A 13,766-nucleotide genomic window follows, 5' to 3' on the forward strand; every position below is an offset into this window, starting at 1 on the left:
TTATAAACACAGCTATTGTTATTTGTGGTTGTAAACATTATTTTGAGTTAATTTGATGAGGGGGAGGGTGTTCCATTTATTTTACAGTACAAGGGGAGGGTCATGTAAAAATATTTTTTACTTTGGGGAGGGGGGCGCACTTAATTTTTTATGACACCTTGAGTTGGACCAGCCCCTCCCCCCAGCACATTTGGATCTGTCCCTGAGATGTAAAATTGCCCCACTAAGATCTCTTTGGCAAAATCTTCAAAATTAATGACAGATTTCTTGAGTTATCTTAGATTAATTTGTGCTATTTTGAGGAAGTGTATACTGTCTACAGGGTCTCAAAATGGACAAACAGTACTAATGTAGCTTTTTAAAAATAGCTAAGGTCTTTTGACGAAGTATGCAAGCACACTCGTTCGGTTTGGCTAGCTAAATCTAGGCGCCAGCTGAACTGAAGCATGCTGAAGCCTTAAGGCCAGCTGGAAAGCCTTTTAGTAGAGGCTTAATTTTTGTGGTAGCCTAATTGATGACACTCAAAACGGCTTATTTCAGAAACCATGTATCTATTGGTGTAGGTTACATTTGTGTTCGATCATGTGCTAATCGAACAACCATGAGTAAACATATTTTAATCTCCTTTGTTGTAGAGTGAGACCCTGACAGAAGCCATGCAATACCCCTTTAAGCTTTTCCGCGAAATAACAACGTGCTCACCTAGACGCTTGCGGCGTCACCGTGGTTACCGCCTTCTGTTTCAAACGATTGGTTGAGCCGTGGGAATATTCAAATTTACTCTTAATTGATTGGTCGGATGCCCGGTTTGTGCAGTCGGGAGAATTCATTCCTTGCACTTCGACATCTTTCATTTCGGTCGGCTTTGGGGAGAGAAGAGGATATGGGAGACAAATTGAACTGAATATAGCTACAAACGAATTTATTTTCAATATCAACCCATTTGGCATTTCGAACATACTTTTTAAAAGTGGTTCTCATGGATATTTTCAGACCGATAATTCCCAGTCTCATCGGACTTCAGCAACGTCTCTTTGGAAAAGGAAATACGCCTTCCGAACAGGGGAACAAGCATCCAGCAGTGGCGAGCCAAAGATAAACAAGCCTTATGATAACACTGAACACTGTATGTAAGAAATAGTTTTTATGTCCTATTCTAGTCTTCGTTGCATTACTTCATTTGACATAATCTCGCCAGGCTATCGATTCAGTTTAATGCATTGTTTGCGGTCATCAGCAGGTGCATTCATTTGACTAGGCTATGGTTAAGATTTGTAGACCTTAAGAATGATGGGAATGGGAGGGAAATCAATCTCCTTTTATGAAACGTGGTGCATTTATATTGCCTAGATTGTTCTACTTGGATCAAATAAAGGTGAATTAATTAAGTTAATCCATCAATGTCTTGTGCGCAATGAGACCAGTAGCCCACTAATATGCGTATGGTCCCAGACCCAGTCTAGACTTGTTCATTATTTGTCCTGTAGTGTAGAATTACTTTCCTTTGGATTAACTGTTTTATGGAAACACTCTGCCCCCGAATGCGGCATCTATTGGACCTACTTCGAGAAACTGTGGGACAGATTTGAGTAATACTAGAATATTAAATATATTGGACTGGGACACAGGGTGGAAGGCTACTTATATGTTTTTGATGGTCCGCTCCGTATTAAGGCATATCTAGATACCTAACTGCTAAGTTTATTTTTTAAATTTCTGTTGCGTATTAGACTAGCGTTTTTCAGTTCCCCCTTTGTGCGCATTTGGAACTAGTCATAGCTGCGGAGGGTACTGCTCCACCCCCTAAAAAAATAATTCAAAATAAAAAATGTTTATATATTTTTTTACTAGTATTAGCAGACTAGTTGTTGCCCTGTCCCTTTTTCTGCAATTGTCATTCTAATGGAATCCAGAAAGAACAAAACCCTAACCTCAAACATTTACATCAAAAGGTGTAAAGTTATGGATAAAGACACACAACCTCCACATCAAATTAAATATTTTTCTTGGTCAAATAACATGGAAAACTACAATGTTTTGTGCAGTGTTAAATCTACCGTCTTTACAAACCACAATGTAAATGTACATTACTGTATAGTACATAGGCTGGTCATCTGGGTTTGTACCTGTAGACTTTCCATCACCATGAAGAAAAACAATGTGCAATACAGTAATTGAGTACTCATGTGGCTCCGCTGGTAGAGCATGGCGCTCGCAATGCTAGGGTTGTGGGTTTGATTCCTGCAGGACCAGTATGAAAATGTATGCACTCACTACTGTAAGTTGCTCTGGATAAGAGCATCTACTAAAATGGAAGAGGAATGAATAAGGCATTTCAGTTTTCACAGAAATAAGTTGCAAAGTATTTCAAGAAACTGGAAAACATATATCAAGTAATTGTTTTTTTTATTCCACAAGTATTATCAGTAACTTTTTTTGTACAGATAATTAACAGACTTTTCCAAAAAAAATGACCCACTGGGCCTTTTACTAGTCCTGTATTAGGGGACCAATATAGAGGTCTTCAGCACGGCACCCCCAAACTACTTCCGTCCGTTATGGAACCAGTCACTGATTGAAAGCTCCAAACGGGTCTAGTCTGGCATGAAGTTCCACTCTGTCTCAGAGGTGAGCAGAATGTTTTTTTTGGCAGATGTACAGCCTGCAATAAAGGAGGACTTATGTGTCAGAAACCCAGTGGTTACAGGAAATGCTTTGAAGTATATTATTGGCCCTTCAAAGCTGCATCCGAAGGCTATCTTCCACGTCTATTGGCAAAGCCGGAGGAGGAATCCTCACACCTCATTGCACCTAGAGGCAGAGCTGAAGGTTGGCCGCAGTAAAGGGCCATGGATAATATGCCGAGGTGTGAAATTCTATCCTGCATGCTTTCCTGGTGGTGTCAGATCATTTATTGGGTAGAGAGCGGTCACATCTTCTTCCCGTCTGAGGTTTAGCAATAGAAGAGCGGCATCATGGCAAATTAGCAACTTACTCTACTATCTGACTTTTCTGGCAATGACAAAACATGTTTTATTGAAGACATCTTTAAAAGCACATTTTAACCAGTCTAAGTCTGAAATGCAAAGTTTTCAGTTTATGTTCTCAGTGTCGTCTTTTGAAGCCCATCAGGCCATATGTATGATGGACAGTACTTGACTTGGACTGAAATAGGTGCCGGTACTCATTTTCTTTATATTTAGGTGCAGGAGCTCCACAATACTTTTGATCTAATATTCTATAAGCTTTAGCTGTAGAACATTTGAGGTGCCGGTACTACGCTCCAGTGAGCTCCTGCCCAAGTCAAGCACTGATGATGAATAGTCCTGAGAACTCATTCCATCCGTCTCCATATCTCTTGCCTCAGTACCTGAAAGGCCTCTGTCTGTATAAATGTTATACCATAAAGCATCTGAAACTAAATTAGGGAGGACCTGCTCCCACTCCTGCCCACTCACATAATTTAGCATCATTATGGGATTGCCTCTGAATATATTTAAATCATGAAATAAACATTATGGCCTTTTGAGTAGAGCGAATGTAATTAAACTAAATGAAAAATGCTCTGACTTACCCTCCCCCACATCCCCACTAAGGAAATTGCTTTATTCACACATCTTGAGTTGACATTCAATCCGTTTGACTGGGCTCTACTTTAATAATTCTGTCAAGTCTGCAGTTTGAATAGCAGTGGCAAAAAAAAATGTTACTTTCAGCTGCCACTCTGTGTGTAGTGCTGTATGTTTAATATATGACTGAGCATAAAGTCAATGTAATTACTCTGAAATTGCTTTGGCTTTGCCTGTAATGTCTGTATTGGTTTTGACAGACAACATCCTTCATTTTGGGGAACATTTGGGTTGGAGGATGGAAAGTGTCCTTGTGTTTATTATACTGGAGTGATATAACCCAGGCCTAGTGGGGATGTCAGACATTTTACTGAGTAGCCTAGTAGCAAAACTGATATATCGGCATACTCTGCTCTAATTAACATTCTAGATATTGGCTTGGCTTGTGCTTTTTCTTGATCTGAGAAACAGTTAAAACGCGTAGCTTTTTATGGCTTGGCCAGCCTGTAGTCAGTGTATCAGAGGCTAGCAGGTAGAATTACAAACAGTCATGTGTACTTCTCCCTGGGGTTTTCAACAGATCACCTCACGCCCATCAGCATTTGATCTCCTGATCCATGATGGGGATTTGTCATCTGCTGGCTTGTTCCTCTCTGTTCTCCATGCAGGTCACTATAGGAGTAGCTCTTTTGAAGGTTCTGCGTGGGCCCCCCGATCCACTCGTCTAGCCACCCAAGTTTTCAGGTTTTAATGTCACGTGCACAAGTACAGTGAAATGCATTTCTTGCAAAAACCCATCAATGCAGTAATCAATAACAATACTAAAAATAACTTAAGGTAGAACAAAAAAAACACAAGAAATAAGAAGAACACGATAAAGTAAGTAAGTAAGCATACTACATACAGGGTCAGTTTCAGTGCCATATTTACAATGTACAGGGATAATGGATGGATAGTATGTTATGCCTCTTTGTTGCATGTTATGCTCTGCTAGGTTTCAAACCAATGAGGTTTGTGCATATTTAGCCTGGAGTTCTATGAATATCTTTGCTGCTATCATTTCACCAAGAGATTTGGAAATGATTTTGGAGTGTGTAGGTGACATGCACACCCCAAATTTCTCCGCCGGCTAAAAGAAAGAAAGAGTGATGACAAAAAAAAAGACATTGAAAATAATTCTGCACCACCACAGGTAGGGGCTACACGAACATCACATTGTATTATGTATCCCGTAGTTACTCTGCAGGAGGCTATATTGCCTACTGTGTGCAGCAGGCCCACCCACTCTCAAGTGCCGGTGAACTGCAAGATAGAATTGATATGTTCAACCAGTCTTTCCCTTTATGCAGTCCTTTGCGCTTCATATCCAACACACAGCTAGGCTATTAGGCCTAGTCATGGGGCAAAACAAAATGGCTATTATTACCAAGATGGTTTGTTGATGTTAATATTGGGGATTTGTGGACTGTTTGCTCTTTTTGTGTTTGTGAGATCGAGAGAGTCAGTGGAGGTAAAGTGACCTCAGAGAGTGCATGGACGGCCAATCACCCTGCTCTGCTTAAAAGGATATTGTCAATGGCTTGCTAAGCTGTTTCTCCCATGCATCCATAGTAATCACCTTTTTATCTCCTAACAATGTCATGTGTAATTATGAGCTAGCTGCCATCTTTTGAAATCTGCCTAATTGGTCTTTTTATTTTATTTTGATGGGATGAGGAGGCTAAGAGACAGGGGGTTAAGGGTGGGGGTTAGATTGGCTCTCTGGGGTCATGGGGGGAGCTCTGGGGGCTGTCGTTGCTGTGCTTGCCATTTGAAACAGCCCGTTGTTTTGTGTACATTATGGTGCTCAGAAACCTCAAAGAATACATTGCACGCGAAGCAATGTTACCTGCCCTTACTGGGAAGGCAGCAGGCAGAGGTCATTTTGGATTAGTCCAGGGACTAAAGTCCTCTTTCTCCAAGAACAGTTTGGTTTTTCCATGCCGCCCTGTGAGGACCAGAGCTTATCATTAAGTGTGGAAAAGGAGTTCTCTCCAGTGTGATTACCCTGCAGGGAGCATTTTGCCAATCTTTTCTCATGACTTCTCTGTTTTTATTAAAATGTTTAATGACTTGAAGGAATCAGTGACCCTTAACAGCATAATGAATGGCCTTGCCTGCTCTGACAGGAGAGGGGGGGTATGGAGGAGTTTGGCAGTGAAAGGCACTGTAGCCAAAGCTATACTGTAGGAAAATTTTTCCTTTTGTAGACAAAGTCTCAACAGGCAGGCATAGCTGCCACTTTGTCTCTAGAGGGTGGGTAAGCAAAACAAACAGAATTGATTATTAAACCCTAAGGACATACAAAGACTAGTTAAAGGATTTGTTCTTGGCCAGATTGAGAGCATAAACTCAATCAAAGTACTTGTAAAGCCCAGTAACAATGATTGCTTGAGATGGTCTATGAGAATATTCACGAGAGGTCTAACTTGACTTTAGTCTTCCCTGTCTGCGGTATAAGCCAGTCCAGTCTAGTCTGGTTCTGTAGACTCTTCACCAACCATGCTAATCTGTAGAGAGACAGAAGAACATCTGTCACTATGTTTTGACTAGAAAAGCTTCCATATCTCCCATGTGTGCTCTAACTGATTAAAGACAAAGACAGGCCTTTTGATTATTACCTGAGTTCATCTTTTTGGGTTTCCATTCCCAGCAGGTGAGACTGGCAGTCAGTGGGCGGATTATAGACGCAAAGCATCTGTAGATCAAAACGGATAGTTATTGCTCTGACGTTGTGTGTGTGTTTTAACCCTAGCTAGCTTTTGAACAGTGCTCATTACAATGACTTGGGATTTTCTTTGTTTGTCAAAGCTTCTTCTGTCAGAAAGCTTGAGTACCCGCAGCATAATATGAATGTTTTTGTAAGGCATGGACCATTTCTCAAGTTGATTCATTGTAAACAAACATCTGTTATGGCTGTAGTTGTTGGGCTGTGGTCTGATAGCTTAAGGTGTGTTTTGATTAGATCCAGGCATCTTGTCAGTGCCCTCAGTGAGCAGTCCTCTCTCTCTCTCTCTCTCTCTGCCCATTTGTCAGCCCACCCACACCCATTAAAACCTGTCGGACACTGTTCAGGGTAAAAGAGCAGGCTTTATGGGAAGCACAAAGTCTAACATGTCATACAGAGGAACTGTATTTTGTCGTGAAAGCATTCATTCCAAATTCAAGGCCATCCAATGTGGTAGTCCACAATTAATAAACATTTATTTTATTTTACATTATGATGACATTTACATGCAGAGCACACAGCGGGCATATCAACATAAATATTATTGTTGGTTATTAATAGAGGCAGACTAAATAATGATCTCTGATGCAGCCAATACAAAGTGTCAGTGGTGTGGGACGGGAAGCCCAGGAATGGGGCATTTTGTTGACGAACATCTGTATGGACAACTGACGGGAGAGATCTGCCTGTGCACTCTGCCTCACTAACTGTGTGTGTGTGTGTGATACACACACACTAGAAGTCAAGGTTGGCCAATGTTCCCCAGGGTTATCCAGTCGGTGTGTGGGATGAGGATAAGATAAGGCCCTGTTTACTTTTCATGCTCCCTCGGCTATTGCCAGGCTCCATGCCCAAAGCACGAGCAGTGATTTTACCTTGGCACCTGTACAAGGACAGGGTTGAGGGAGCCCAAGGCTCTGTACCAAGGCTCCCTACTGTGAGAACCGTTAATGATGCCCTGACAGAACTGAATGAGTTCATGGGATTTATGATTAGCCTACATGGGCTGTATGTTCAGGTTACCTACTCCCCCCAAGTTGACAATGTGTCTGTGGTAAAATATATATTTCTTTCATTCTAGTGGAGAATTTTTTTAATTTTTGGTTTGCGATTTATTTTATTTATTTTTTGCTTTTGCATGTACTTGGCCAAGGTCTAAAGAAACATTTAACTGAATTTGAATACTCTACTGAGTCTAGGCTTCTCATACCCTCCCGCTCTCAAAATGCATCTGCCAGAAGTCTCTCCAGGGATATTCATATCGACCCATTGTATTTATTTTCCATACATTTTCGAGCAAGTGCATGCATTGTATAGAAATAACAATCCTCCAAACCCTGCTTAACACCGTTGTAATACCTTTTTATAGAAGCTAATCTCAATGGAAATGAGGCTCATTGTTGTCGGCCTCAGGCCTTGTGCACAGCTCATTGTGTGGAGCAGAGCTGTTCTGGGTTGTTTGGATGTCCTGCAGTTCAACCTTGTTTTCTTTTTTCTTAAAGAAAAATAGTGCATAAGAGGAAAAAAATCTGTCTCTCTCAAACCATGTTCTGATACCAATTATGGAAACTATTATAGAATTTAAACAGGATGGCTCTTATCGGCTAATCCGGGAGTAATAGATTCCATTAAAAATGCATGGGGGGGGTGCAGAGATGAAACCGGCAGCTGCAGTAGCAGTGCTGTCTGTCAGTCTGTTTTAGACTCAGACCAGACTGCTTGCCCTGTCTCCCTGGCTCCATCGCTTTGGCAGGATCCTGCGTCCATTCAGAGGAGGCCTTTGAGAGTCAGTAGATAGCTTGCAGTCACACTTAAAGACGATCAGTCTGGCATTGCAGGTCATTGATGGAACTTGTTGTTAATACTTTAGGGCTCACTTTTGGCATGGATTATTCACAAAACCTCCTGCATTTTCAGTGCTTTTAAAGCAGTCATTTTATACCCATTTTTACTGTCATCCCCAAACAGAACCTGTGGTTTTGCAGGTCTTTGTGACCACATCACTAATGGTGAGTCTCATCCAATGTTTTTTTTTTACCAGTGTACTGTAACACCGTTGATGCAGGGTGCATACATTTCAGGTTGTAACGAGCCTGTAGGTGGCTGACCGCTCTTTGCAAGGTTATAGCTCTGCTATTCAGAGTGATGACGCTGTAAGGAGGCCACTCAGTGTAGAGACATAAAAAAGTTAAATTAGGTCAACGTTACTGTATGAAGTTTGTGTACCTCCTGTGTCTGTGTTTGCATTTGGACCTGTCAGGGATTTCACAGTGGTTAGGGAAGGAAGGACGTTAGCACAGCACTCAAATGAATCCAACTAGAGAGTGAAAAGGGCGCTCAGCCTAAACCTTTTTTCATGATAATCTAATTATTAACTGAGGATTCTAAGAACTGCAAAGACAAGCTGAGGGGATTGGGGGAGGAATGGGGTGGAGTGGTTGAGGGAGGGGGGTTAGCGAGTTTTTTTTTTTTTTTGTGTGTTTTTTTGTCTGTGCGTTTTTAGTATTGAAAGGAAGGGTCACAGGGCAATGTTACTCTGCTCCAGTCAAGGCCCTGGAGGCCGTTCAGAGGAGAGAAGCGTCTGGAAGGTCAGGCAGAGCACCGCCTTTTTATCTGGGTAATTTTCATGTAAAAGGACCCATGAGCACCAACGTGAAGTTCATAAGAGGATATCAAATTGGGTGTCAAGTGAAGGCTGTCTATATTTTGAGAAAATTATACATAGATACATTTTTCAACCATTTTCCATCTTAAAAATAAGGCAATGGCTTTAATTTCTAGTCAAACAGATAGGAAAGGGGCTCTTAGAAAACATCTACCATGAAAAAGTCTTAAAAGATAGAAGGGTTGGCTGGAAACGTCATGAGATGATGTGCGCCCATCGATTGGCCGGAAGCTGTGATTTGTTAGGATTCTGAATGGTCAGATTGCTAGCAACAATAACAGGAAGCTGCCACGTGGGGAATCGTAGATGGCTCATTTCAGTAAGTTTTTATTATGTTCTTGATACCATGTCTTGTTTTAAGGTGTTTTGACTGATTTCATGTCGATGCCAATATGGCAAAAATACGCTAGCTGGTTAACAACAACAACGATGTATTTGATAGACAAGTGCTCGTTTTGCAAATGTATTTGGAGACTAAATATAATATACATGTCGGCAACAATCTAAGCCAACCCTGTCTGTTTTGCCCCATAGTTGCACACGTGTCGGTTTTGTTTCTAAACTTCCAATCCATCTATTAGAAATACATCAAAACACAATAATGTTGAAGCGACGACCCCTGCCAACCAGGGTGACTGCTAGGAAAATGTGACACCTGACAACGTGACAGGGAATATTTAAATTGACTGGCTATTTGAGATATTTTCTGGACCCATATGCATTGGGTTTATAAGAAATTAGGGCATCTACCCCCGGTGCTCAGAATGACAGAAATCACATGTCGATTCTGGTAATGCATCTGAACAGAACATGCAACTCATGTAATGAAGCAGCCAATAAAACATCCTTTTCAAACATTTGCCAAAATGCAATTCGCCGGAAAACTAAGAAAAGGGGCTGGGGGGGGATCTAAAGATGCAACAACTGGGATGGGTTGTTAATATGACTAGGATGGGTTGTTAATATGACTAGGATTGGCTTCTGGACAACTAAATAAAGTTTACATGAAAACCAATAGAACAGGAGAGAAATGGCATAGCGGTGGGTCCAATAGTGGAGTAAATGGGGGGTTTGCCCAAATTATATAATTACTCCTTGATACAGAAATAAATGAAATCATTCAAAATACTTCACCGGAAGCATGGATTAGCACAGAGGAATTGAGGATCATTAGATTCTTTAAAAATAGCTGTGGATTGTTTCAAATCGCAAGCTCGTATGCGTATTTGGGAAGCCCGCAATTTGGGCAGCATGTGTGGCAATAGGCCTAGCTGATTATTGAGTTGCGACTGTACGTGAAAAGCATCAAATATCTGTGAGTATAATTTCAAATTTTGACAAGAAGAGGAGTGTGTGTGGCGACGATATAGGTCAGTCTCTCCAGAATGCCTCAGCTGTCTCCCGCCAATTATTTCGCTTTCATTGTGTGAATTGTTTGCCCTTTTAATTTTTTAAATAAATTCCCCATAATATAAACTCAGCAAAAAAATAAACGTCCTCGCTGTCAACAGCGTTTATTTTCAGCAAACTTAACATGTGTAAATATTTGTATGAACATAACAAGATTCAACAACTGAGACAACTGAACAAGTTCCACAGACATGTGACTAACAGAAATTGAATAATGTGTCCCTGAACAAAGGAGGGGGGGGGGGTTTGAAAAATCTAAATTAACAGTCAGTATCTGTGGCCACCAGCTGCATTAAGTACAGCAGTGCATTTCCTCCTCATGGACTGCACCAGATTTGCCCGTTCTTGCTGTGAGATGTTACCCCACTCTTCCACCAAGGCACCTGCAAGTTCCCAGACATTTCTGGGGAGAATGGCCCTGGCCCTAGCCCTCACCCTACAATCCAACAGGGCCCAGGCGTGCTCAATGGGATTGAGATTCGGGCTCTTCGATGGCCATGGCAGAACACTGACATTCCTGTCTTGTAGAAAATCACGCACAGAACGAGCAGTATGGCTGTTGGCATTGTCATGCTGGAGGGTCATGTCAGGATGAGCCTACAGGAAGGGTACCACATGAGGGAGGAGGATGCCTTCCCTGTAACGCACAGCGTTGAGATTGCCTGCAATGATAACAAGCGCAGTCCGATGATGCTGGGACACACCGCCCCAGACCATGACGGACCCTGCACCTCCAAATCGATCCAGAGTACCAGCCTCGGTGTAACGCTCATTCCTTTGACGATAAACGCGAATCCGACCATCACCCCTGGTGAGACAAAACCGCGACTCATCAGTGAAGAGCACTCTTTTCCAGTCCTGGGAGTCCTGGCTGGTCCAGTGACGGTGGGTTTGTGCGCATAGACGACGACGTTGCCGGTGATGTCTGGTGAGGACCTGCCTTACAACAGGCCTACATGCCCTCAGTCCATCCTCTCTCAGCCTATTGCGAACAGTCTGAGCACTGATGGAAGGAATGTGTGTTCCTGGTGTAACTCGGGCAGTTGTTGCCATCCTGTACCTGTCCCGCAGGTGTGAAGTTCGGATGTATCGATCCTGTGCAGGTGTTGTTACACGTGGTCTGTCACTGCGAGGACGATCAGCTGTCTTTCCTGTCTCCCTGTAGCACTGTCTTAGGCATCTCACAGTACGGACATTGCAATTTATTGCCCTGGCCACATATGCAGTCCTCATGCCTCCATGCAGCATGCCTAAGGCATGTTCACACAGATGAGCAGGGATCCTGGGCATCTTTCTTTTGCTGTTTTTCAGAGTCAGTAGAAAGGCCTCTTTAGTGTCCTAAGTTTTCATAATTGTGTTCTTAATTGCCTACCGTCTGTAAGCTGTTAGTGTCTTAATGACCGTTCCACAGGTGCATGTTCATTAATTGTCTATGGTTCATTGAACAAGTATGGGAAACAGTGTTTAAACCCTTTACATTGAACATCTGTGAATTTATTTGGGTTTTTACGAATTATCTTTGAACGACAGGATCCTGAAAAGGGGCCGTTTCTTTCTTTTTTTGCTGAGTTTGTCACCAGTAGTAAATCTACCGTTAATCCCTGTCATTTGGTTGCATTAATTTCTGTTAATACATGTAATTACAGTCATTTACAATTCTCATTCTGAGTCAATGTTGTTTGCAGAGTTCACAACCTGCTGCACTTCTGCCAGTTTTGGTTTATTTCATAACCATAATTTATGATATTTTTCATTTTTTTTTCGTTGTCTTTTGTTTGGAGTACACCATGTGAGGAGTGATCAATGAGCATGTCTGGTTTCTCTCTCTTGTCAATGTTGAGGGAGCGCACGCGCCTGAGGATGCATAGAAGTACCTGTCCTGCTTGGAAATGTAGTAAAGTGTTTTTTTAACATCCATTGCAAATGATAATATATTAAAACGATAGTTCCTCACAGTAAGCTATTTGAAAAAATCTTTCTAGCAATCTCCCTCTTGATAATCACCAATCCTCAGTGTGAAAGAGCAATGGAAGTTATGGGCCAATGCAGATGTAGACTTTTGGCAATGAGTTCCATGACCCCCTTTTCTCTAGCCACCTATGGATCTCGGTGTGTCAATGTGTGCATATGGCAAAGTCACATTAGTTGACTTTTAACTTTTACATTTGATCATTTTAATTCAATGATTTTTAGAAGTTAAATTATTAGGATTGAAATAACTGTTCCATGAAAATGCGCATATGAAAATCATAACTGGCACGCAGAATGGTAGAAATGGTAGGATAAAGCTTCCCCAAACTTGAAACTCATGCGCTGCCTATGAAGTGTTTTTAAATTAATTGCCTACATGTTTCCATGGTCATATTTTGCCAATAGGCTACATTAAAGCAAGGTAAGACATGCTGAATAATATTAAATAAAACATTCAAACATGCATACTGCCTCCAGCTCACATTGTAAAGTGGACCGATAAGCCTGACGGTCAAATGTATTTACATCAATCAATGAAAATAATTATATTGCAATGGGATTTTTTTCTCCTGGTCATTTTGGCCAGGAACAGTTTCATTGACGGCTAACGAAAGCCCTGCTGCCAACTAATATCAGCACTTTTATATTTAGTTTTGGATACTTTTTTTGCCTTCTGTAAGTTTTAAGAAGCATTGCCTTGTAATTCCATGACCAAGAAATCCATGTATCTTAAGATATTTTCAAATTTTTCTCCTTCATGAGGAGACAGGATAATGAATGTTCACAGAAGTAAGTAAAGGTAGACCTGCCAATTACTTATTCTTTTTACTGATCTCAATGTTTGTTTCTGCATTATTAAGTGATTAAAATGTGTACTTCTATTACCAAATCAGTAACATAATTACGGACAAAGCAGTAATGGAATTAATATAATTGAATTGGCTACAATGGGGAAATCATAGTATTCGCAGTTGGGTCACCTGCTACTGTCCTACCTTCCACTGGCATTCTGTTATGCCATGTTCAGTTCATAACTGATTTCTTTCTGGTGTATGGTCGTCAAAGCGAGAGTGTGAAAACCATCTGGACAACTCCTCCCTCTCTCCAGTTCATGTTAACTCTCCTGGCTCTTGCTGATACCTACTCATGAGCCTACCTACCCCCCCCCCCGGCTTTGATTTCCATGTCCACAGACGTAATATTTTTTTTACCATTCCGGACCGGCCTTGATTTCGCGTCAGACATTGAATTTTGATCTGGATCGGCCTTGAGTAAGCATAGGCCTCCATGATTGGTGACCGGACCAAATCTGAACCAATCATCGACGTCTATGTTTTACATGTTTTGGACAGTACTGTACGTGAAGCACAGTAGAGTACAGTAA

At 41.5% G+C, this 13,766-nt stretch overlaps 1 protein-coding gene across 2 annotated transcripts in view; it reads left to right on the top strand.

Annotated features, from left to right (window-relative positions):
* The first annotated feature begins 827 nt into the window (after positions 1-827).
* LOC112219479 (protein FAM222A) overlaps positions 828-13,766 on the top strand; it is a 34,193-nt gene continuing 21,254 nt past the window's right edge. Inside the window, exon 1 of one of the 2 annotated variants that reach the window (XM_024380762.2) lies at positions 828-1,130. In XM_024380762.2, the coding sequence (XP_024236530.1) occupies positions 1,129-1,130 (2 nt within the window). In that variant the 5' untranslated portion in view covers positions 828-1,128. The remainder of the gene's footprint in view (positions 1,131-13,766) is intronic. The other variant, XM_024380764.2, reaches the window with a different exon arrangement.

This window comes from Oncorhynchus tshawytscha, linkage group LG20 (assembly GCF_018296145.1).
Source record: "Oncorhynchus tshawytscha isolate Ot180627B linkage group LG20, Otsh_v2.0, whole genome shotgun sequence".
NCBI classification, from domain to species: domain Eukaryota; kingdom Metazoa; phylum Chordata; class Actinopteri; order Salmoniformes; family Salmonidae; genus Oncorhynchus; species Oncorhynchus tshawytscha.